The sequence below is a fragment of the Venturia canescens genome, chromosome 7, assembly GCF_019457755.1.
Source record: "Venturia canescens isolate UGA chromosome 7, ASM1945775v1, whole genome shotgun sequence".
Lineage (NCBI taxonomy): Eukaryota > Metazoa > Arthropoda > Insecta > Hymenoptera > Ichneumonidae > Venturia > Venturia canescens.
In genome coordinates this window covers 1,450,155-1,475,781 of record NC_057427.1, presented here as the reverse complement: position 1 = coordinate 1,475,781, position 25,627 = coordinate 1,450,155, and the positions used below count along the sequence as shown (strand labels likewise).

General features: G+C 44.9%; 1 protein-coding gene across 1 annotated transcript in view; it reads right to left on the bottom strand.

Moving 5' to 3' along the window:
• Positions 1 to 25,627, bottom strand: part of pio (piopio) — a 58,416-nt gene that overhangs the window by 14,734 nt on the left and 18,055 nt on the right. The window contains exon 4 of the mRNA XM_043425197.1: positions 16,186 to 16,400. Coding sequence (XP_043281132.1) covers positions 16,186 to 16,400 — 215 coding nt within the window. The remainder of the gene's footprint in view (positions 1 to 16,185; positions 16,401 to 25,627) is intronic.

Here is a 25,627-nt window from a genome sequence, read left to right as displayed (position 1 = left end):
GGGCGAATCATACGATCTGACCAAATAAGGACGACCGGATGGACTGTAGATTTGGCAGGGTCCGGGAGCCACGCATACGCCGAGCCTCCCGATGCCCAAGTTCGTCGATCGTGCGATTTCATTCCGAAGCGTGAAGGAAAAAAGGAAGAGTGGTGGAAAAAGAAACGCGTATACGGAGCCTGGAAATTGGCTGTCGAGCTCGACCGAGTATGCAAATTCAAGTGGACCCAGCAACGTTCGGGCTCCGCTCGATGCTGATGAGACATTCGATCTTAATGATCAGAACAATCGAAACTTAGCGAGTACCGCGCGGGAGCGGTTCTCTTATTCCGATATTATAGGCGTACGCGTGATTTGAAATATTGAGCGCAGCAACGATCCTACGCTACTTCGAAATGTAAGGGGATCAAGGAAATAAGATTTCTAAAGGCGATATCCCGAGTGGAAAGAAAGAAACGTCCTTCGTCGACGATTTTCATAATCCCACAGATGCGAAACGATCGAGTGATCCTTGCGATGACGATCGTCTCTTCGAGTACGTGGGAAGGATTAAATACGACTTGCGATTCGATCTAATCCGACGCAGAGAATTATTATCCCAGGGCCGATGAGTTATCGGACAATCTAAATTTAGAATAAACGAATATTGATGCGTCCCGCGTAATAACGCAAGCCCGTAGAACAGGCGGTGACTAAATCGTGGATGAAGCTCTCGAGATGGCGATGCTACGGCGGGAGGGATAATAAATTTTCCGACGGGGACGAAAAAACTAAACGCAGTAACCCCAAGGCTGCTGAATCCGGTCTCAAGGTCTCGGTTCCGCCGAGAATGCGACCTTGCTATCGAGTTTAGAAGTGCGATGCTCCGCAGACTCGCTCCTTGCGGAGTCCCACGAACGACGCAGCCTTATTTGCTGTGCTACATTTCTTTTATCGAGTTTCATTTGGGCGAGGCTTGAATTTAGTGACTCCAGATCGCCATTACACACCGAAGGTGCGCGAGCAAACGGGTTTGATGATGAAAAATAAGGCGTAAAAGTTGAATCGCCGTGCAGAGCACGCTCGATAAAATTGTGCCTCTTTTTTCTTTTCCTATCGAACGATTTTGTTCCCCCGGAGGCAGAGCCTCGTATGGCATATTTATAGCTATTGTATGTACCTAACATACGCGCTCGTTATTTACATTTATGATGCCCTTGGACGGAATCGCTGGATGCAAAAAACTAATAAACGTTCCGTCCTTTCTGAGGTAATAGTGCGAAGGTTTTGCTTCGTAAATGGCGAAACGGGTACGTACGCTGGCTCAATCTTATGCTGGTTTTGAGGCTATTATTTACTCAAACGAACCAAAACGATTTTTAGTCCAATTGATGGTCCGAGCGAAGAATCGCTTGGTCCACCGAGGCTTCGATGTCCATATTCCCACTGCTCGTTCTGCTCAATTATACAAATAAGTATAACCAAAGCAAAAGTACCTCAGCTACGTCATCGCAATATTACGCAGTCTAAAAAGTCAGAGGAATATCAATGAGCAAATGGAATAACGACGAGGTTTTTATTGCGCGAAAAGTGGAGAGATTCGTCGAAAAATAAACTTTTTTAAAGTCATGCGAATTCGGTTGAACGAATCGGTCCCTGAAATTCTCGAGGGATCGTTTAACCGTGTAATTCGAAGGATTTCAGTACGAGGAACTTGGTCGGGGCCTGAAGGTGGGGTGCCGGGCGAGGAAGAGAGAAGAAGTACCTTCTCGGCCGTCTGCTCTTGCACGAGACAGGAGGAGGTTATTCTTGGGCGCCAGCATTGTCCCTATCTCGCGGAGCGGATTGCAAGCCGTGTGCGCTGGCGTGCCTCTCAGACAGCACACGAACAAAGAGTCCTCGCGGTGGGCGAGGAGGCAAAGGGGGAAGGCTCGGATTCGACGAGCGCTCCGAGAGGAGGAGGCGCAGCAGGAGGATGCTCCATTGCTGGAGAAAAGCGGAGGAGCGAGAGACGAGAATATAAACGGGTGGAAGGGCCGATCTATAGATTCAACGGGGATGGGGATACCGGTCTTGGGAGGCAGGGTGGGAGAGAGTTATGGGGTATCCTCTCCCGAGCCGGTGCGCGCGGATCGAGCCAAGCACGGGCTCCCTAGTCCTGAAAACCATTCCGCGAAGCATCGCGCTAACTATAGACGCACCAACACTTCGGCACACGTATGCAGCGAGTGAAGAATACGGCGGAGAAGCCAATGCCAAGGTTCCGTGCGCTGAGCTCTCGCGTGGTGCAAAGGTCAATCGGTACGAAGGTGCCTCTCGACGTTTGCCTACGATGAACTGTCCCGATCCGCGAGCTCGGGTTCCACACGATCCTCGTTTATTCGTCCTTTATTTTGACTCTTTCTCGGGGCTCGCGAGGGTTCTCAATATACAAGCTAATCGGAACTCTGCCCTTCGTTGTACTCACGAGAAGAACGCACTGGCAGGGAATCACTGTTGAAACATTTTCTCCGTTTCTCTCGATTATTCACATTCGGATGTTGATGCTAATAAAACAGTGGAGCCACATGTATCCACAGTAACTGTAAATTTAATTTGAAAAACACTCAAGGTCGGTAATAACTTGCTCGTTGCAGTAAGCACCGCGTGCAGTCCATCAACTCGTGTGTATAAAATTCTTCTATTTTGGCTTTGGATATCGTACGCGTCGCTCAAGTCCAACGAAACGAACCTCAAAAAACATTTGTAATTCGGCACTTTTTTATTTCACGACGCATCAGCGCGTAGGTTGAGAAACTACGAATTGCGAATTCGAAACGAAATTGGAGAATTAGAGGAATTGTTGGAACGTTTTTTAGATCATTTCGGTGGACTCGAACGTTGCAACTCCAGCGCCATTGATCGCACGGTTAAGAGGTGCTCGCATCCCGAGGACGCGGAGCTTGTACAAGCCTCGGTGAGCCTCGTGCTACGCACCGTGTTGCACCATGTTACCCGGAAACTTGCGAGTTTAATGGAGAGCGAGAGAAGGAGTTTGAAATAAAGAAATAAAGAGATGACCGAGTGGGAGTAATGTACGTACCTGTGGAGGAGCTGCTCCTATGAGATTAGTACGTAGTTACAGCATGAAAATATAACGGATGGAGGTGTATAACGGTCTTGTTCTCTCGCTCGCTTGCTCGCCATGCATAGGAAACATAATTCACCATAATTCTCGCTCGTGTATCGCCTGCTACGTATATTGTAATTTGTTTCCTCAGCATCGAGTAACTTCGGAGGAGCTCTGGAGAGACGAATGGGGGTTCGAAGGAAGCAAAATATTTGAGAGGGCAGAGTTGCATACGAATGTGAGGAATAATAATACACGAGTCGACGACGACGACGAGGACGAGAGCTGAAAAAAAGCGCAACGAGATAATCGCCGTAGATTATACGGAGCACGTCCGATTGACTCTGAATCTTCGTGCGGCTAACATGACGGTGATGAGAAAGACGAGAAAGGACGACGACGCACCTCGCAGAAGTAGCTTCAAAAGGAAACTAAAGAGGAGAAAGTCAAGCATTAATAGAAAATAGTAGCCTGCAACTCGGTCCTTAAAAACCTTCGTTTAGCCGTCGGTGCACGTCCATGCGTGCCCGTGCGTTGTTTGTGCGTGGGTAAATACAGCGTCGTCGCTCCGGAGGATGTCGGGGTGACCACACACTCTCGTCGCAACTCCCAAGAATCCTCTTCTTCTCACGACGCTCGCTCACGCGAGCCATGCTGCATTGCCATTTATTTATTTCCTCTGGATAGCCCGATAGAACGCGGATGTGATTCAAGGCCCCGGTGCACACTTCGCGGACACCCGCTCGACTTCTCAAATGTTAAGAAAAAATCAACGTTCAACGTTCAAAATCCGTAACGGAAAAGGAATACCGAACGCCAAAAGATTCTCGACGATCATTCGCCGGCGTGGATTCGACAATGATATCGTCGAATCAACGAGAGGCATTACGATATTTTAGCCTTCGGGTCGACCACAGGGGAATCGATTACGATTGTATGATCACGGGCTACGGTTAAGCTACAACTTTGAGCTCGACGGGGTTCGCGGACGAAGAAGAAAAATGTTTGCGCGCATTGGCTTTATTCAAACGTGACGCCTGAACGCTCCGGGCTCCTATATATTCGATATGTAAATTTGCACATTCGATATTCCAGAGTCCCATTAAGGCAGAGCATGCCCGAGGGATCGTATTTTATGGGTGTCTAAACTGGATCGATTATTACTCCCTAGTTAAAGATACCATCACTTTAAATTAATGTCAGCAGAGTTATTAATTCGAAATTGTAAACAAATTTTTTCAATTTATCTTTTGGCGAATAAAATTACAAGCCATTAATTAATCGGGGATCCAACACTGTCCGAATCCGAAATTTTCATTCGTCCCCGGCTAAAATACTATAGTTTTTTATGTCAAAAATCGCGTTAGAGAATACACAAAGGGTAAATCGATCGAGAATAAAAAGTGCTAATAAAAAGACAGAAGGCTATAAGAATATCGTTTCGTGGATGAACTACCTTAACACAATAGGGATTAGCCGAAACGCACTGAACTCTTGAGAAAAATGGCATAAACACGTCGATAGCCGTCTTAAAAATCATTCATGAGGGAAGCATAAAAATAATGCACAAATTTAGAGATAGTCGTGACTGGAATAACTTGCTCGATAAACGAACAGAAAATAAGCCTTTGTCGCGAAAGATCGAGGAAATATATAAGCGTGTAATTTGCCCGCCCGCGGCTTCTCCGATTTTATGATGTAATTGCGGAGGATTGGGATTGCTCGAGCAAAGGTTTCGCCCAAGCCCTTATACGTGTACGAGGAACTCGGTGCGAGCGCCCGCTCGCCGATAGAAATAAGCCAGGATATTGTAACCGGTGCTTACTTATATTACTAGGAAGACATTATCCGGTGGGTACAACATCCTTTAGAACGGTCTTTCAGGGTGCGCACCATCTCTATGCGCGTTAATGGCCGCATGAGCGAAACCACCTGCCGCGACCAATGAACACGAGCGAGCGCAACGTATGCACATTGCACACCTACGATTCTCGGTGCGGTGGCGCGATCACCGATTGCCGCGATTCGACCAACCGTAAGGAGCTACCTCTTCACAATTAGAAGCTCGCTTCGACGCACGACCGGATTACCGACAAAATATTCAATCATCGCGCCACCAAATTTCAGTACTTCGATCAATCTTTGTGCTCAGCTTTCGAATAAAACTGCAGTGCATCGCTGTCCAGTATAAAATCATGAAGATTCTTCGGGCAGCAAATACTTTTTTACGGTAGCATACAACATACTCACGCTCACGCTGTCGTAACAAAAATATTTTTCTCCGTGCAAAATGCATCGTTTATAGGAATATGAAAAATCGACAGCCAAAATTATTGCAAGATGTTTCGTCAAAGTTTCCTTTGCGTTGTAACATTATATTTTATCGTAAAATGAACGAATTCATTATTGCATATTACTTTACGATGAAATATTTCATTGAACTAAATGCGGTTTGAATTTTTATGTTCTGCTGAATAATTAGCAAAGAAAAATAAGTCATTTGTCCAAATGTACTGAACTTTTTAACAGTTTCGTTCTCTTGTTCAGACAAAAGGTTTGTATGTTTTTTATGAAGCTTTATAAAATAAGAAAATATTCTGTTTGTCTCTGAGAATGCGAATGGCTTAACTTATTTCTTTGCTTTTTAAGAAAAATCACTGTTCACGTAACAATATGTGCTTTCGTCAGGACGACGCTGAAGCTTCCAACGTCGCGGTTCAACGAAATGAAGGAAAAAAACATTTGTAATTCCCCAATTTTTTATTTCACGAAGTGTGCCGATGCAGCTTGAAAAACTACGAATTAAAAATTCGGCAGGGAACGAAATTGGAGAATTACTGGAATTATATTGGAGGCTTTTTTTACATCATTTCGTCAGGAACAACCGTTTTGTTGTTTCAAGAGCACGAATAATATAAATCGGAATATTTGGTGCGGTACAAAATCTTAATCAGCTGATTAAATATCCTGAGAAATCAACCAAATATCGATAGTTATAGCAACAAAATGCTTTATTGAGCCCCATTTTCTCAAGATGCAACCAAAGTTGGATCAACGAAATTCCGTTTTCAGTGTGTCTTCGCAGAAAAATAGACTCATTCGTTCACTCCATACTTGTTAAGATTTTCGTAATAATCGGTGTATCTTATTTAGATACGTATCCGTTATTTGTAGTCCAATATTTTGCAAATTGAAACAAACATTGATTTAACACCTCAACAAATGATTTTGAATCCATCCATAATATCGTGTCCGGCGTATCCGTCTATTTTATTTGATTCAGGCAAGAAAATTTATAATCTTTCAACAAAATTTTGTCCCCAGTGAATGAGAGTTGTGCAGCTAATCCGATCATTGCCAGCATCATCTTCGTAGCAGGATCAATAATTGGAAAGAAATTTGGCGGAACTTTTGTTTTCGTGAAAAAGAGAGGAAGAGAAGAAGCGAGGCTCTTCCGTTTCGATTTTTCGCGGCTGAATGAGCACCGACCAGCTCCTTCCGTGCTGGCTGGAGCATCCATCGTTCGTTCATTGCCCCCTTCGATGCTTTTGCCACAAGATGTTTCTCCGAAGTTCTCGGTTCTTCCTCGACGCTTTCTTTCACGAAAGCCTCGACATTCCCCAGGCCGAATAAGACGCGAGTGGTCATTCGGAAAAGCGTGAAAATGCGCGGTTTGAGCTGGGGCCTCGTGCGTCTCCGTCCTTCGAATCCCGCGATAGCAACGGCCGCCGCGGCATCGCGCTACAGTCGAGATGGTAAAACACCGACGTTCGTCGCAGGGTGTTTCGAATAAGATGGCGCGACCGTCAGAAATTCTGGGAAATTTTCGAAAACGGTGGAAACACGTACGAGTCTACGACTTTCCAGTGAACTACTCTTGTCTCGTGCTATCAGATCTTACCGCGGATGTGGGGAAAAAAGGAACGATGGAAACGATAATGGAGGCAGGCACGGCGTCACGAGTGAATCAAACGCCTGACACGGAAGACTCTCGGCGAACCGAGATTTTTCGAACCTGCGTTTTCTCTGTTTTATCTTCAGCTCATTCGAATGGACCGTTTGAACGAGTCTCAGCGAATTTGCCTCCAACTATCAAGAGACTCGGACACAAATTGTCAGGATTTTATGCCGAGCGGTGCATTCCGTCGACGCCGTTGATTCGAAGCCCCCCGTCGTCTCGAGAAAACGTTTCATTTATTATTACGCCGTAAGAGACGATTCTTGCTTTTGGGCCTGCTCCCACGTGCATGGAGCGAGAGCGCAACAGTATTCGAAGCGCACCGTATAATAAGAGTACACGCGTGCTTATTATACATCCGCAAGGTCGAACGAAGGACGCCGCTGTCTGCTATTAGCGGTGCGGTTCGAGAGCGGATACGGCGCGCGGGCTTCGAAGGGTAATTGAAAGCCACCTGGGACCGGAGAACAAGTTTATTCGTTCGAATGCTCCGATGACAGATGCTCCATCTTCCTTTCTTGCGCTCCGCCGCACCATTCGCGATGCACTTTTATCGCTGACAGCGCTCGCGTTCTGTTCGCGCCTCCTGTTCGGCTCGCTATTGGAATACGAGAGAAAAAGTCACCGAGCGTTGCGAGCAGGAAAATCATATTTAGCGGAGAAAATACACGAATTCTGGCCAGAGCCAACTCCACGCTGGCGCGAGAACTTTCGACAAGTCGCAACTTGGTTTCGCGTTATCTCGCACATACACGTACATGGCCGCGCGCGAATCAACTCGGCGCGACGGCCTTTGAGACTTTTACTTTTATGATTCAGGCGTGGGCAAAACCACGTCACTGCCCACCCGGATTGGCGCCCACTCGAGCATGGTCAGCCAACTCTCGCGTTCGCATTACCAATACCTTTTTCGCGACTCACGAGCTATCTACAATCTCCTCCGGCGTTCGATACTTTCATCGGCGTTTCAAAAAAATCATCGTAAAAAACTGAACGTATGATGTCGATAAAATAATATAAAACACTCTTGCGAGTTCTGCGAAAGTTTACCGACCACTGCGGAATTGCACTTATTCCAATCAGCGCGTTGTCATCCCTCGACGAAGATCGACCTGGAACGGGTTTCCCTCTCGTTATAAAACGCATTCGAATTCCTCGGAAACGATTTTATTCGCTGAGCTTAGATCTGCTTTTCAAAGTTTCGACTCTTCGCGCCCGATTAATTCTCAATGTCGATTCACCAACTCGTAACTGGATCCTTCGGGATTTGAAGAAAATTCACAATCCACCTTTTGCAACGAGCCAGAGTCTCTGTGACCGGCAACATCGTTCGTGCGAAAGCGTTTTACAATCGGAACGAGAGTGTCAAGATTTCCGTTCGTAACGAGAGCGCAGTACCATTAAATCCAACGTTATTTATTAAAAAGTTTATGTCACCATTGCGGACGCGACCGTAACGAGATGCGGGCTTGACCCAGCTCACTTTTCGCTTTTATGAGCGCAGCCTTTCGTTCCAACTGGAGCATGCGATAATGATTGAGTAAGTCACGGTTCTGCGGTTGGTCGACGCGAATATGAGTTCTCTTTCAACAAGTCGACAATTGGGAAAAAACTGTTGGAATCGGCGACTCGCACGGCACGATGACCGTCTCCGCAGCGTGGCGATATTTCGTTATCACCGAAAACCCTTCGGTGCATGCGCGAGACGGAAAATTTTGGAACGATGCTACGATTCGCCAGCATTTTCCATTGGCAAATGCGCGAACTTGAACGCCGGTGCGACGAAGTGCTCGTCGCCGTTCCATAAGAAAATTCTCACCAGCTGCGAACCTTTTCTCGCTCCAGTGCAGTAGCGGGGGAAACGAATGAAGAGCGAAGTCGATGACATCTTACCCCGGGGCCGCGTCATGGAGTCGTAGTAAGGAAATTGAATGCGTGTAACCGAGCCGAAGTACATGGACGAGGACTGTCAAGAATGTCGAGAAAGAATGACCCGCGGAGGCCGGTGAACTGTTGTTCGTCACGCGAGCGAATAAAGTTGCATGCTTTTCTACATTCATCCAGCAGGGCTTCCTGTCGTCATCCTTTCTTCAATGATCCGGAAATGATGTAACGATTATTTATCGGTCCTTACAACTTTGAGTTTCATGGAGCAAGTTTCGACCATGTTTCGTTTAACCTTGCACTCGTTTGGGGATTGAGACGAGATTATCCTTCTTTTCCGGGACATCGTTCGTGGAAACTGCCAGTTAAAAAACGCAGGAGGGGGTGGGAATGTTAGAATTACTAAAATTTCGAACGGATAAAGTCTCGAGTTTATGAACTTCGAATGATAATTTGGAGACAGATGAATTCGACTAGAGCTTTGAATGTCGAAAATAAATAAAAGGTAGAAACGACAAGGTTCGAAGCACGTTTACATGGAAAATAGAATGTAACAATCGCCCATAGAACGACGACTGAAATATCGATTTACCGAAAATTCGACTATCACTCGTTCGATTGGCAAATTACTACGATCAGTAATACTGCAAATATTCACAATTTCAAAAATATAACAACGAAAGATCAAATATTACTGAAAGACCAAAAAGTCGGACGGTCAAAATGGCGAAACGTTGGAAAGTCGACGAATCAAAATAAAGAAACGCAGCGAAGCTCAAAATACACGCGTCTCACTCACTCACTTACTCAGACCGGTAATCTGCTCCAATTTCAAAAATCGCCATTTTGGCTTTTGCCTATTTAAGGCATCGCTATTCCGCATATTTAATAAGTTTTATAGGCTCGAAAAATTCACTTTCGATTTTTTCCTACTCTATATTCTGGTCTGTCTATAAAAACAACTACTCTCCATTTCGAATTCGAAAATATGAACTTGAATTTTTCGAGTAAATACGAATTCAAAGAAGGAATATTGAGTTAAACGCGTATTCTGTTAAATAGTCGATCGGGAATAAGAATTCCGAATTACTTATTTTTCTTCAACCTGATATCACAACTTGAAAAATTTCGAAATATCGTTCTACAATTCGGTCATTCGACATATTGAATCCCACCCCGCAGGAGGATCTCGGGACCTGGGACGGACAAAAATATTCGCATCTTTATTCCGAGTCATCATTCTCCGTGACACAATCACCCGTCATCATTACCATCATATTCATTACACCGTTCCATCCTGTTTTTATAATTGCGATCGCAGAATAAACAAGCTTCGTAAACGCGCGTAATCGACCTTCGCGAAATCATACAGGCTCGAGCACTCGAATATAAAGATAAAGCATAGAATACGCAGGACTGACTAAGCGTTTGTAGCAGCATCGTTTCATTCGCGCGAGTACAGAGTTTAACGAAGGCGAATATATAATGTTGTATCTCTGAATATTTTTTCCAACAAAAGTGGAATCTTGGCGCGGTAAATTGATATTGTTCGTTGATAATGAGGATCAACTGCACTTTTCTTCCTATACGAGCGCCTTGACGGATAAACGAGGATCATGGCGCAACATCGCACCAGCAGGGAGGCCATAAATTAATCATTTTCTGCCCTCGTGTAATTTTATTGCTCGCATTTTCGTGGGAAATTTTGTCCGCATCTCGTTTATTTTGCCGAGCTCGGTGCGCGTATCGCAATACGGGAGATTGAACCTTGTGACCCGGAACATTAGTTTTTCTCACGGAACATCACTTTGGTGTCCCCCTCCGATTTTCTTGAAACTGCTGTATGTGAAAGAGCATTCGAAAGTAAGAGACACGTATTTTTTTTTATCGGCGGAAAAACGGTTTTAAGGGGTGAAACCACCCTTGAAAGTAAGGCATGTCAGGGGGTGATTTTGCAGTTTCACCAGCAAGCACTCAACTGATTTTGATAAAACCAAAACCAAAATGTTTCTTATCTGAAGTGATGAAAAGTTCACCCTGTGCACGAAAAAAAAAAAAAAAACAGGGGGTTAACCACCCTTACATTCTTATATATCTCACGCCACAATAAAAAGGAACGAATATGAAGGAATGAAACGGGTTCTATTTCCATGAAAACATGAAAATAAAGTTCACGTGTTTTTGCATTTTTGCAAAATAGCAGTCTTAAGGGGGTGAACTACCCCTTTTTTGAATTTTCGTACCGTAGGTGGTTTATTTCTGTTTTACATGTTTTTGCTGATTCGAAATATTATAATAGTTTCGAATCAAGATTTTCTGACGTATCGAAGTCAATACAAGACTCTGAATGGGTGAATCTCCCCCACTCGATTTTCCTCTTTATTCGCTATTTCAAAATTTCTCCCTGCATTTCGTTCAATTTGGTTGCTCTGCATCGAAATTACAAATTTAATAATTTTAGGAACATATAAAACTCGTATTGACCTGGATGGTGTCGGTTTGGCGGGGGGGGGGGGGGGGGGGGGGGGGAAGTTCTCACAACTACTTTTTCGGTGATCATAGAAAGCTTGTAAACTGCACGTAAATGAATAGGTACCATGCTACAGATAAAAATGCCTCTATAAAACACTTTCATAACTTTGGCGGAAAAATAGAGGCGTAGACATATGATCCCGGTGTTTGTGCTAGATAAAAATGTTATCAAGTAGTTATGATCACCTGATATTTTTGGCATTCTCACACACCGAATAACATTAGTCATTCCGAATATTCTTGAGTCATGCATCAGATAAAAACGTTATCAGGCATCGTGAGATTAATAAATATTTTTTTCTTTCGATACTTATTTTCGAAGGCGGTAACCATTAGCATTGTACTAGTGCATTTTTGAGTGAGCTCCAAATCGTGCGTGCTTTTTCTGTGCTTTTGGTGTATTGTGCCTACTACTTTTACCAGCATGAAAGTCAACCCAATCAACGTTATCAAATTGTTACTGGCTACATTTGAAGCTATGAACATTGCACAAACTCCTGTTAATAATGCAGAAATAGAGATGAAGGAGAATTTCGAAAAAATTTTAATCGATTCTATGCAAGATTACAACGGGATTGAGATGATACAGGAAGAAACTCTTGATTTTCAAGAACCATTTAAAGAGTTCGAAGCAATTGCTGTTGAAGATATGATATGGCAAAAGGATGATGATGTCGATTCCGACGCTTGTTCTGGTGACGATGAGCTGAGCTATGATTATAAAAAAAAAGCTGTTGAATATTGGAGATCTGGTAAAAAAAAGAATTACAGTGTTGAAACCGTCAAACAAAAATACAAATCTGTAAAATCCATACGGCAGTTACGACGCTGGGCACAACAACTGAACAAGGGTGGTACATATAAAGAAAAACTTGCTCGAATTTCTGAATACACATTACGGAATATGAAAACTGCTGTAGACGCGGGTGTCATTGTTCATGATATTGACCTTCGAAAGTGGGCTCTACAGGCACAGAAAGAAATAGGCCATGAAGATATACGATTCAAAGCTTCTCATAACTGGCTATGGAAATTTAAGAAATCGCATCGCATTGTTTCCAGAAAAATTAATAAATTTATAACGAGAAAAACTGTGGAGGAAGAAGCGCTTCTGCAAACAAATGCGGACAAATTTGTTCAAGATGTTAAATTACTAATAGAAAAGTATGGGTCAAGTAATGTATATAATTCGGACCAAAGCGGTTTTCAACTGGAAATCCATTCAGCACGAACTTTAGCGATGGAAGGATCGAAAAAAGTTGAATGCGTTGTACAATCAGTGTCTTCAACGACCCATAGCTACACGATTCAGCCAACAATAAATGCCAACGGGAAACTACTTTCTCCACTTTTCATAGTATTAAAGGAGGCAAAAGGTGAATTTGGACCGAGAGTAACGAACGAATTGTTTAAGCCAGATAACGTCATAGTAACAGCATCGAAATCTGGGAAACTTACTTCCGGTGCGTATTATCGTTAAGGGTGCATCAACTTTTTCCAAAATATAGTTATAAATATATAATTTGTTATATGTTTACAGATCATTTTAAAATTTGGATGGAAAAAGTTTTTTTTCCGAATGTTGGAAGTGACAATGTATTACTGATTGATTCCTGGAGTGGACACTGCCCCAAAGTTGTACGTGAAGCCACCCCTCATGATAAAAAAATCATCACAATGATTATCCCAAAAGGTACAACTGGAAAAATTCAACCGCTTGATGTATTTGGATTCAGGATATGGAAAAATTTTGTACGACATTTTTCAGATAGTGTTCTATTAGTGGATGCTGATATAAATTTACATTTGAGGAATAATATAATCAAACTGCAATCTTTGGCCCACAATCAATTGTCATCTCCACGCTATATCAATCTTTTCAAATATTCATGGTTTAAAAGTAATTATATTACGGAAAAACCGGAATATTTCGAAAATCCTGTTGATTTTGGGTTCGGTCAATCAAAAACACACTGTGAAATACCTGGTTGCAATAATATAGCGATTATAAAATGTGCATGGTGCAAAAAATCTTTGTGTTTGAAACATTTTTTTGATGAATATCATTATTGTACAACGTATGAGCCATAATTGCTGGAAATGATAGGTTTTATTATATTTTATTTCGATATATGTACTTATCTAATAAAATCCGATTCTATACTATGAGACGGTTAATGAATTGTTAATGTGTATTGAAGTTTCATTTAAAAAATGTTCGTTAGTAAACAAGATCAACAGCATAGACTTATTCAGACTTCAAAGTTGAATCGTAGTAAATATCAAATGGCTCCCCTCCTCCTTCCCTTGCCCGCCAAGATTGAGGTCAATACGATCATTATACGTTCCTAAAATTATTGAATTCGTAATTTCGATGCAGAGCAACCAAATTGAACGAAATGCAGGGAGAAATTTTGAAATAGCGAATAAAGAGGAAAATCGAGTGGGGGAGATTCACACTTTCAGAGTCTTGTATTGACTTTGATACCTCAGAAAATCTTGATTCGAAATTATTATAATATTTCGAATCAGCAAAAACATGTAAAACAGAAATAAGCCACATACAGTACGAAAATTCAAAAAAGGGGTAGTTTACCCCCTTAAGACTGCTATTTTGCAAAAATGCAAAAACATGTGAACTTTATTTTCATGTTTTCATGGAAATAGAACCCGTTTCATTCCATCATATTCGTTCCTTTTCATTGTGGCGTGAGAAATATAAGAATGTAAGGGTGGTTAACCCCCTGTTTTTTTTTTTTTTTTTCGTGCACAGGGTGAACTTTTCATCACTTCAGATAAGAAACATTTTGGTTTTGGTTTTATCAAAATCTGTTGAGTGCTTGCTGGTGAAACTGCAAAATCACCCCCTGACATGCCTTACTTTCAAGGGTGGTTTCACCCCTTAAAACCGTTTTTCCGCCGATAAAAAAAAATACGTGTCTCTTACTTTCGAATGCTCTTTCACATACAGCAGTTTCAAGAAAATCGGAGGGGGACACCAAAGTGATGTTCCTTGTCAGTGAACCGTGATTTTTCCTGCAGTATATGTTAAATCCTGAACGTACCATACGACGACCCGAGGATCCTGGAAAGGAAACCCCATGCCTGCGGAAGAAGGAAGTCGTACGTTTTTTTTTATAATTCTTTGTCCCAATGTCCTTGAGGTCATCTCACCGCGGCCATCAACTACACAGTTGGGTGAACGCAAATCCTGTCAATCTTTTCACTCGCCACCATCTCCGGAAGCCCCGTAATCACCGAGACGTGAAAATTCACCGATTCCTCACATTTTTGAGGCTCCTCGTTGACCTTGATTCCCCTCAAATAACTTCAATTTAGACTCGTTCATTCACAGTAAAAAGGCCAATGCCCAGACCTTTTATTCAAAAGACTCAAGAGTCTTTTTTTCTATAAGCATAGTAAAAAATCTTTTCAGTCACTTCAATTGTTTATATTGAAAACAAAACGAAAAATAGTTCTGACGCGCATCACTTTTTGCCATCAACATAAAGCAGTTTAGAATTCAAGGGACGAAAAATATCACAATTCAAAAAATACTATGCCGTTCGTAATCGGTGGGCAAATACTCTGAAAATTCTTGAAAAATAATATATTCCTCGCTATACAAAACTCATCCGTTTCCTCCGTGTTCCTTTTCTTCGGCTCAACAAAACTCGTGATAGTTTGAGAACTTAAATCGTACATCTTGGATCCTCCGTAGCAACTTTTATATCGAAGAATCTATGGAATCTTGTGCAGAGCATTCGAAAATTTTTCCTCTAAATTATAATGAAACTCGTCAGTGCAGTTGAGCGAAGCTCTACGCGAATTTCGGTGGAAGACAAGCCTAAACTTCGGTCACATAACGGTCCAGTTATCGTATAGCGAGGAGCAAGCGAGAGAGCTTATCCACAAGGTGGACCGTCAGTACACACACACACATTAAGGCGACAGGCGCACGCCGGAGCTCTCGCACACTGCTACGATCGCAGCATTAGACGCGGTTCGTGCTCAGGGTAGTTCTTGGTAGTAGTCATAAAGTGGAAAACTAGCGAGTGTGAGGAGGAGAGAGAGAGAGAGAGAGAGAGACTTTGTGATGTGGCGAGTATTTGCTGGTTCTCATCGAGCAGAGCAGCACTTTTGCTTGTCCATGCTCGCGAGCTTATACGCAACAATATTCTCGAGGAAAGGCTGCTCTCGTATTGGAGCGCCTACCGTGCAGATAACTAAAACCGCTAGATCTCCGGGAGAGACTCGCAGGCAAGGGTCCTTGCCTGTACTCTATTGCGTTACGAGCACTCGTTTTGTGATACGGTTACGTCGCTGTTAGAGCGTGTTTCCTGGCAAGTCAATGCACGAGCAATAATCCAGGAATCCCGTAGGAAGTTGCTCGATTTTCAACGTTTTTCCTCAAGCCGAGCGCACCGATGGTACATAACTGGAAACTCTCGATAGCGCACTCGCAAAATTCCGTGGAACAAATATTTTCAGTTTTTACCGTATAACAGTTGTTTGTTTTAAGGCAGCTGCCGATTGACGCGGATAGCAAAATTGCTTCTGCATGGCTGTCGAATGCTCCGAAAATCAAGCTCGCGGATAGGACGCGGAGCGTGATTTACATCGGAATCTCGTAAGGGGAAATAAGAACGATGGATTTCGGACGGTGGTCCGTTCAATCGGGAAACCGTAAATGCGACTGGTGAGCGTAAACATAAAAACTTACCAATTCCGTGGGCATCGTATTGCACGATCTCAATGGCAGATGATAGGTTATCGGTGCCGGCTGACTTCTGAATTCTTGCAGACATGAGCTGTTCTTTGATAAGCCTCGAGGGTACACGAGACCGTGAAAATGCGTGTTAGCCTCGGTCGAAATGTGGACGATGATCGACTCCCTCGCACACTCGATTTGTACAGTGCTCGCTATAGCTACGGTAGCTGCAATGAGAACGGAAAGCAATGAGCATATTTTATTTTTCTCCTGGAACAATAAAAATATTTTTCCCAATTTTACACTCCTCGTCGAGGTTTTCGTTCGCGCGAGCGACAGCGGTTCTTTTACTCCCGCGGAGCGTGGATGATACGTTGCACGAGCTCGTCGCCTCTCATGCAAATTATAGACTCGGTATGTGTCTAACGGTTTCCGTTTCTCTGACCTCCGCGGAAAGAATATGAAACGCCGGCTTCCTATTCTTCAAGAAATTCATAAGAAACAACAGCCTCCAAAATGTCTGGGTAAATAAAATCCTGGCAAACTCTGCAGGAACACGCTTGGAATTTCACAAACCTTCCTGACGTAGAATTGCTTTTTGGCCCCGTTATCGATTGCGTCGAGAGTACTACGACCCTCCGCAAATCGCATTTCACAAGACGAATGAGTTGACGGAGGTTAACGGTAAGACGGATTTAATATGCGAAACAAGGAGCCGCCAAGAGCGATGAAACTGCGTGTGGTTGGCTTCGGCCTGCTGGCAAAGCCGTTAGCGAAACAAGAAGCGGCCATTTTACGGAGTGCGTGAGCCTGTGAGAGTGCGCAGGACACATTCGAGGTGGCCTTTGCGGTCGTTCGACCAGTTCCGATTCTACTCAATTCGAGCGCTGAAATAATACACGGAAAAAAGCGTGGAAGTGATCGCGATCGAAGCACGTTCCTCCATTTTTCTAGCTCCTCCGCGCGCCAACTGTAAACATAATTACACGTTCGCGAACGTTCGGAGAGCGGGCAACAGGTAGAAAAATATAACGACCGAGCTACCCGTGGTTTCCTTCGAAATTAACGACTGTGAACGTAACAACACGTAAGAACAATAATCTGGAAATTGTCATTCGAGCGAAAAGACACAATGATGAGAGCGTCGTGAACTTGACTTTCGTCTGCTCGCGTCTACGTCGAGTTTGACGCACGTCGGATTTGTAGCCGCGCGCGTGCACGCGCTACCACAACCAACGACAATTCCGTCCCCTGCTACCCCATTGCTATGATACTCGATTGCAATATCCTCAACCAAAAGTGCCGATTACGAATGCATCTACGCGCAGGATCGATTGGAGCACCAGCCCCGATCGCGAAGCCAGCGAAAAATGCTCTCACACAAAATAAAACTGGCGTAGAAAAAAAATAAGAAATGGGCGACTCAGAAAAAGTCTTGGTCCCTCGAGAGTATTCGTGACAACGTAAACGCCTTGAAATAATGAAAATGAAGCTGCGATTACTTTCAATGGGCATTTAAACCGAAAACAGGGGGATCAGGATTTCATTTCAGATAAGAAATCAGGAGCCTTCGATAGTCCGACGATTACACCCGTAGAAGCTACGCCCAGTGTCCATTTCCTCGCGCTTGAATTTTGTTGGCCTCTTCCATAGCCCGCGCCGTGCACTCGCCAGCTCTTTATCTTACCCCGCAGAAAGAAGAAAGACAGAAATCTTTTATTCTCGTGAGCAATTAACGCCACGCGAAATACCGCAAGATGAGCAATCCACGCCGAGAATCATCGGACTTTGGTTGGCTGTGTACCGATCGAGGAGGAGGACTCCCGGGAGCGGGGCATACGAGAGAGAGACGTACGGGGAACCCCGTTGCTCGGGAATCGCAGCGGGTCGATGACCGAGGGTCCCGCACACGCTCCCTCAATTCCTTTCTATATATAATTACACATTTCGATCGCACTCCTGTGCATCTCCTCTATTACCTTGCCATCTTTTCCAAGGAGTCTCGCTCTTTATTTATGAACGACAACAAAAAATGCGAATTCTCGTATCTGCGATCTGCTCCACACCGCGGTACGATACGAAGTGAAAATAACGGTTTGGTACGATCATAGCGGTCGATCCGGTAATTCGATCGATGCTATTTTCCCTCGAATATTATTCTCAGGTCGCATTAACAGGAGTCGCAACATCAAGAGCGGGGACCCGTCCTCGGGTGCCGCGGCGCGACGCCCGCGAGGTTCGCCCCGGCCGTTTAACTTCGTCCCTTTCAGTCCCATTCGACACCGAAGCAATTTTCAGTCGCGACATTCGTGAGCGTCTCGGAGCAAGCATTTAAATGTTAATTCGACTACGAGAAATTCTCCGCTCTAATGCGTGGCCCCCGTCTTTACGCGCTCCCGCTCTCAGCGTCAACGTCGACGCCTGCGCTTTTCATTTTTCCTTTTTTCTATTCCCTTCCCATTTGTACGCGCACGTAGCTTCGTCGTAAAGCGTCTCGGATCCCGGACAATTGGACAGAAAGCTTTGAAATACACTTTCATTTTCGGCTTTTCAATAGGACCGTGAGGATAATGCATTCGACGGGTGAAAAATTGAGACGACACTGAGGAGAGTCCTTCGTAACTCTGACACTCAAAAAGAAGAAAGATCGTTGCATTCTTTTTTTTATGGCTCATCGTAAAAAAAGGTTTTTTCCGCTTCTGCGCGGAAAAAGTTGGAACTTTCGTATTTACGTTCCCGAATCACCGATATTTTTCTGCAACTATCAATCGAACGTCTCTCTCTCTCTCTCTCTCTCTCTCTCTGCGAACAAGTACGCGAATCGTTGAGCAACGTTACGAAACGAGAGAAAGAAAAAATAATCAAGATTCGGGACATGGGAATGCAATGCCGTAATTTCAGCGATACTCGATGAGATGTGAATGCATATCCGATTGCGCGTCGCCTCAAGAGGGGAAAGAACACGCACGCAGTTATGCAAGTACGTATAAAGTTGGCGCGGGAATATGGTCGTGCGCGTGAGTGTCATTTTAATCCGTCCCCTTCCAGATCGCCGGCCTCTCCGATGACAGTTTACCCCAGGAAACATCGGCGCATGGCCGCCCGCGGATGCGGCGGTTCATAAAAACGCTACCGGAATATAAAAACAGCATCGACGGGAATAACCGATCGACACCAAACGGAGACGCGTTTCCTGCTCAGACGTACGCGCAATCTTACGCTTCGCTTCGACGCTTCGTTCATAAATTCATTTACAGGAGCCGAGCTCGAAAAATGGAGATTCGTTGACACTATCCATTCGCGTCTCGTCGTCCTTATTCTTCCTCCAACTTCCTCCGTCTTGATGCTCATTTTTCCGAATGTTCGCGCAGCCTCATCCCTGCCCAGCACACTCCCGACGAGATTCCGCGACAAGATAAATCAACTGATGGAAATTTTATTTTATAGTTTCGTGCGTGAAATCAACAATTGTTCGTCATTTGAGCTCAATTTCATGTCCGGCGTCGGACTCAATAAATTACGCACGCATCACTCGAACGAATACGCGCCCAGTCGGATGATCGATTCAAGGCTCCGCTCTTATTGAATCCGATGCTGCATTTTGCAATGTGAGCTCAACAACGTAGTGATTCATCAAAGCGTCGAACGGCAATCTTTCTACCTTTCAATGAGATAACTATAGAATCAAACGCGATAAATCGTTGCTATACAAACGTTGTTCGAAGAAATACTCTCGGGCACGGAGAGAATTAAAAGCCAATATTTAACGTGAAATTCACTGATAAATTTACCGGGTATATTTGACTGCGCGGGGACGAGTTAACGAAAAATATTTATTCCAATAACGCGCTCTAAAATTTTCAATATTTTGCCAAATTTTCAGTCTTATAATAGTAAATATTGAAGATTGTGAAATTTACGGTACGTATACTAGAATTTACAAAACGTTTAGTTAATTTTACGGTGCATCACAGTGTGCAGCGCCGTAAAATTCACCGTGACGTCAAATTTACTAAATATTTCGCTAAAAATTGTTACTGTGAACGATGGATATTATTTTTTAATATGAAAGTTCAATTTCTTTCGCATAATAAAATCATGAATTGGAGCTCGTCACCACTACTGCGGGCGGTAATTTTTCAAATTGGACGAATGCGATGATTACTCCAAGGAGAATGACCCGAGAAAGTAAAATAATGAAAAATCATGAGTCAACGACTGTTTTCGGCGAGAATGTTCATATGCAATTCAGCAGAATCGAACGAGAGTGAGCGCATTAGTTTCACGTCACTGATTTTCTCGACGCCTACGGATGGCTTTAAAGTTTGAAATAGCGCAGCGATTTCGATAGCAAAATGCGGGATAGGGTGGTGAAAATGTAGCAGCGCGCACTTGTGCAAACTCTTCGCGGAAATTCTCGCAAGCGCGCATAAAGCGATAGAAATATTGTGCAAGGGAGCGATTTCTAGTGTTGGGAGGCGGTGAGCATCGACGCGACGCATCAGGGTCGTCACGCCGTTGGTCAAGATTTTTTTTCGGCGATCCTTCTTCTCCGTTGGCTGTTAGTTTCGAGTGTTCTTTCGAAACTCATTGAAATGTCTTTGGAGTTAATCTTTATCTCCGATCTTTCGGAGTAATCCCAACGAGAGAACTTTAATTTCGTTTTATTTTTCGCCTTTTTTTGACCGGTTGGGCAATTCCTCTCTTACGAAGCTATTATCTCAGTAATTTGTTCGGTTGGTGCGCGCGATGCCTCTATACAACCCGTGGATGGGATGCACCGTTCGAGCGTTTACAACCTTAAAATACCAGAAAACCTCGCGGGAGGAAGTGCCGAGAGAAAAAGAGCGACGGAAGGAACGATGAGGAGAGCGGGCAAATGCGATCGCGGAGCCAAGCGAGTTGCGCGGGAGCTAAAATGACGAAGATAAAAAAATTGTGGCCGCAAATAACCGTCGTTCCTCGCTCCGTTTTTCTTTCCTCGTGCATGGTTCTTCGGTGCCCCGTTACGTCTGCGTCCTCTTCTGCGCAGCAGAGTTTCATTGACCCTCTCGCGAGGACCGGAGTAACTGTTTTTATTCCGGCATGACTAATTGCATTACCGCTATTATGTGAATTTGATTAACTCCTTCAATGACATCAGCGAGCAATCGCGGACGAGATGGATCCTCGTTTCGTCCAAAGACGACACCTCCGTGGCGAAGCTTTTGCGGGAGTCGAGCGCGCGAGGGCTCGGCGCACGAGGAGAAATTTCAAAGATAAAATTAGAAAAATAAAAAAGTGCGTGGACCAGAGAAGAACGCGGCAGCGGCGCTCGTGTTGGCTGAAAATGGTATGCAAGCGAATTCGACGGGAATCCCAGTGAATAATCATCCCGTTGAGCGGCGCGACCGGTGCATATTTCCATCGGAACAAGAGGATCGCGGATGCCCCAAGACGACGGCGGTGGCGGCGTGCGTACGAACGCTATCTCGTTTTACATCTTCGGCTCGTTATTTCCTCCCGTCTAATTCCGTTACGCATACTTACAAAAGCGTTTCCTCGGCAAGAAAAAAGCGTGGCCCATTATTATAACTGTCGCGGATGCGGAGACACGACGCTCCGGCACCTCTCTCACGCGTATATGCGTTAAGCACGTACATGCGGCATCAAAGCCCCGCTGATTACAGCATTAGCAGCGGCGCGAACGGAGCGACTGGATGTGACACGGATCGCTCGCCAATGAACAAAGAATTACATCCGCGCGCGGTCTTGTGTGCAGCTAATGCGCGATTGTTTAAAATCGCTTTTAATCGAAACTCGGAATCACCGTTCCCGAGAGGTGCCTCGTCGTTGGGAGGGGAGTGCGAACAAAGAATGTTATCGCGGTTGAACACGCGCTCGTAATCCTAATTACCTTCGTATATGAATTGCTCCCGCGTGTACTCGGGCTCTTTTCCTATCGTCCCTTATCTCTTTTCCCGCAGCTGGGAGCATTCGCGCTACGAGCAATGGCCGCCCGAGCCCTCTCGAGTCAATGAAAAAGAGACGAGGAAGGAAATATTTATTTGAAGAAAATCCATGGGGCATCGAGCGAACGGGGGAAAAGGATGTAGCGAAGGATACGCTTTTCACGTTGGTTGACTCTCGCAGCCTTGGCTCGACTCGCTTCGACGATCGCACTTCCACCGGGTCTCTCTCTCTCTGCTGCTGCATTTTTATCCCTCGCTCCTCCTCGCACTCTTCGCACGGCTCGGCTCACAGACTACACCGTACGCTTGTAACTACCAAACGACTCGGCAGAGCCTTGAGACAAGCGTTTTACTAACTTTGAATATTAAACGAGCAACGACTGCTGTCAAACCCCATCAACGGGGGTATTTATTTCGTTAGATTTTTAACCCCTTGGAGCACAGTGACATACCGGTATGTCACCTACGCCCACTCTGCTTTTCTTCAATCAAATTGTTTTTTAGTGCACAGCACCGAACGTGAATGTATTTTATTTAGGATGTTCGGAGATGAATCGTGACTACTTTACCGCTATTAAGGGCTTATGTTGCACTTAGCGGATGGTATAATAATCACCACCTCAAAAACCCCCGAGTACCAATTTTTGCTCTGATCAAACGATTTTTTGTATTCTCGATCCGCCATCTTAATTTCGAAATTTTGAGTAAAAAACTCTCGAGTTTTTTTGTTGTTGAGTGCGCGTGAAGAAAAATATCGCTTCGAAGGGTTGGACCGCGATGTCTGCCGACGAATATGAGCCCCGTGAACGAGAATAGCGACAAGCCGGATATCTCGGAAATTCTGAGATTCCGATTTTCCGTTGACCTCGTGAATGCCGCGGAAACGTGAATGCCCGCAGGCCCGTCGAATAGTCCATTTTGATCGGGAATTACGGTGGCGAATTCTCGTTGTACCGACGAGTTTCTCGGTACGAAAACGGACGGTGGAAATGGACGGCTCCGCGATCTCGATCCCTCAATCTTTCGAACGGAACTTTAATGTTCGGCTCGTATTCTCTCCGATCTCTTCTGGGGTCTCGCGATGACCTGGAGTATACCGTGTGCTCGGGTGACGTTGCAAAGCGGAGTTTGCGAAGATCGGTGAGCAACGGAAAGTTGGTTTGTTCCTCATGACGAATGCGCCGTAATCAAATTGAGATTTGACGTTTCCAGGAACTCCGTAACTGTTCATCGAGTGGGGCTTTCGAGTTCTGGATTTGCGAAGCATCGCAGAGCGTCGAAGAAAGAGCGTCATTGTCTCGACGATGCTTCCGAGAGCTCGCGATGGCAAAACGCGTGAGCGATGCAGCGCGAAAGGGCGCCGTTATTGAGCTGTTATTCCTCCTGCGCGAGCCGAGCGTGCATGCGTCAACACCGATTTTTCGCAGCGATGCATGCTAATTTTTTTCCCGTTGCCGGTGCGCGCCGTTTCTTTTGCACCGGCCTCAATTATCATCGAGAATTTTAGGCGAGAATACGAAAATAAATGACTCTGCACAGGGAGAGGATATATACTTTTGGATTTATTTGAACACGTTGATCGCGCGTGGACTCGCGGCTAACGACCCGAGCTCCGGAGAAGACAAACTCGCGTCAGGATCACCGGCCATGTTAGAACTATGCACTCACGTTGAATCATGCAACGTCTCTCCCTTTATCGCTCTTTGGCTCATCCGATAACGGAACTCTTCGACTTGTAATTCTTTCATGCACATACGAGAGCAACGTAGGTACATGCAATCGCACCTCTAACGATCCGTGTCCCCTCCTCCCTCGTTGTACATCTACTCGGATGGTCATTAAGGCGAGTTCATTTATAATCCACCACGAGGTTTCCTGTTTGTGATCTCCTTCGCTGCAGGAGCTACCGCTCGTGTTCTCACATGTGACTTCGTGGATACACAAGCCTCGGGACGTTCCACGCCTCGCCTCGTGTGTGATTATCCCCGAAGCGCAAACGGCCCTCTCGTCGTCGCTTCCTGGATCGCGGGGCTATTTTTTCTTTCTTTGAAAATCAGGTTTTTGGACTCAGGAATTCGCCGTGATAGGCGCGCGGATGAGAACATCGAAAATGCACGGGAAAATGAGAGTTGGGACGCTTGTAAAATTCTGCAAGCGGGACCGAAGGGGGCGCGTTGAATCAATCGAAGAGTTTGGTGCGCGCACGCCTCCTGCGCGCAGACGCGAGTCTCGTTGGCACGATGAGCAGGTGACTGTGATTGAAGCATTTAGCAAAGAGGCTTGTGAGTCGAGGAACGAGTATAAAGAAACGTGCATAATCGCGGCACGAGGTGGAACCCGATACGTTACGAAACTCATTGTTTTACAATTTTTATTGCTTCAAGGTAGCTGCAGCCGATAATTGAGCGAATAGAGTTGCTGGAGTTTTGCAAGTTGTTTAGAGACGGTAATTGCGAATGAAAGCTTACCGAATCGGGGAAATTCCGTTTAACGGAAAGCTCAACTTCCCGGGGAAAAGCCGTTTCGACTTAGCTCTCGTTCCCATTCGCTCACGCGAGCAGGGCTTTCATTTTTTCAACAACGCAAAAAAAAGACCTTGAGAAAGGAAGAAAAAACGTAGCACGCTTTCACCGCTGCTGAACGACGGTCGCAGTAATCCCGCTGCTGACTATATGCGAGATCAATTAAAGGTTGTTAAGGACGCAAAGACGCTACAAAAAAGGGCTCTTGGTTTTCTTCGTGGTTTTTCGAGAAGTGAAATTCTCATTGGCGCATTCGACGTCGCAGACAATGAGAGTGTCCAAGACGCAGAAAGTGTTTTTGCGGCCGCGCGTATATGCAGGCGTGCGTCGGCGTTAACTTTCGATTCGATGATCGCTCCCCGTGGAAAGAGAAATACAGAAAGAAAGAGTGTACCGAGAGTCAAAGCGAGAGGGAAATCTCTCTTTGGCTTCTCTCGCGGTGGCTCAGCTGGCTTTTGCTCGATCACCATCTTTATTCAACTCCCTTGGAAAAGAGACCGTCGGTCTCGGTCGTCTCGTTTCACGTGAGAATCTAGGTCGCACGATTCTGCGTTCACCTTCCCAACAGACACAACGCCGAACGCTCTGTAGATATTAAACTCTGCAATGTCTTCAGAAGCGGGAAGGTCGCCGCGTGTCTGCAAAATCGAAGCCTCGCCGCTTTCAATCTTCCCCTTTTTTTATTCCCTTTTCCTTTTTTCCTTTTTCTCGCCGACCCTCCGAAGAAATGGCCTTTCTCGAAGCAGCTCTCTCATTTTCATGCTTTTCCTAAAAGACGACGGCGACGGTAAAAAGTCATTTTTTTATTCATTTACCGATTTCCGCGGACAAAGTTTGAGAGCGAGCTGCGCGCAAGGTTTTTCCAAAGTTTCTATCCTGACGCTTTTCCTTCGACTGAATTTCGATCATCGAACGACGACCAAACCATCCTTACGATCATAAACTATTTTTACAGCTCGCCGCGAGTCGTCCTCGGACTGT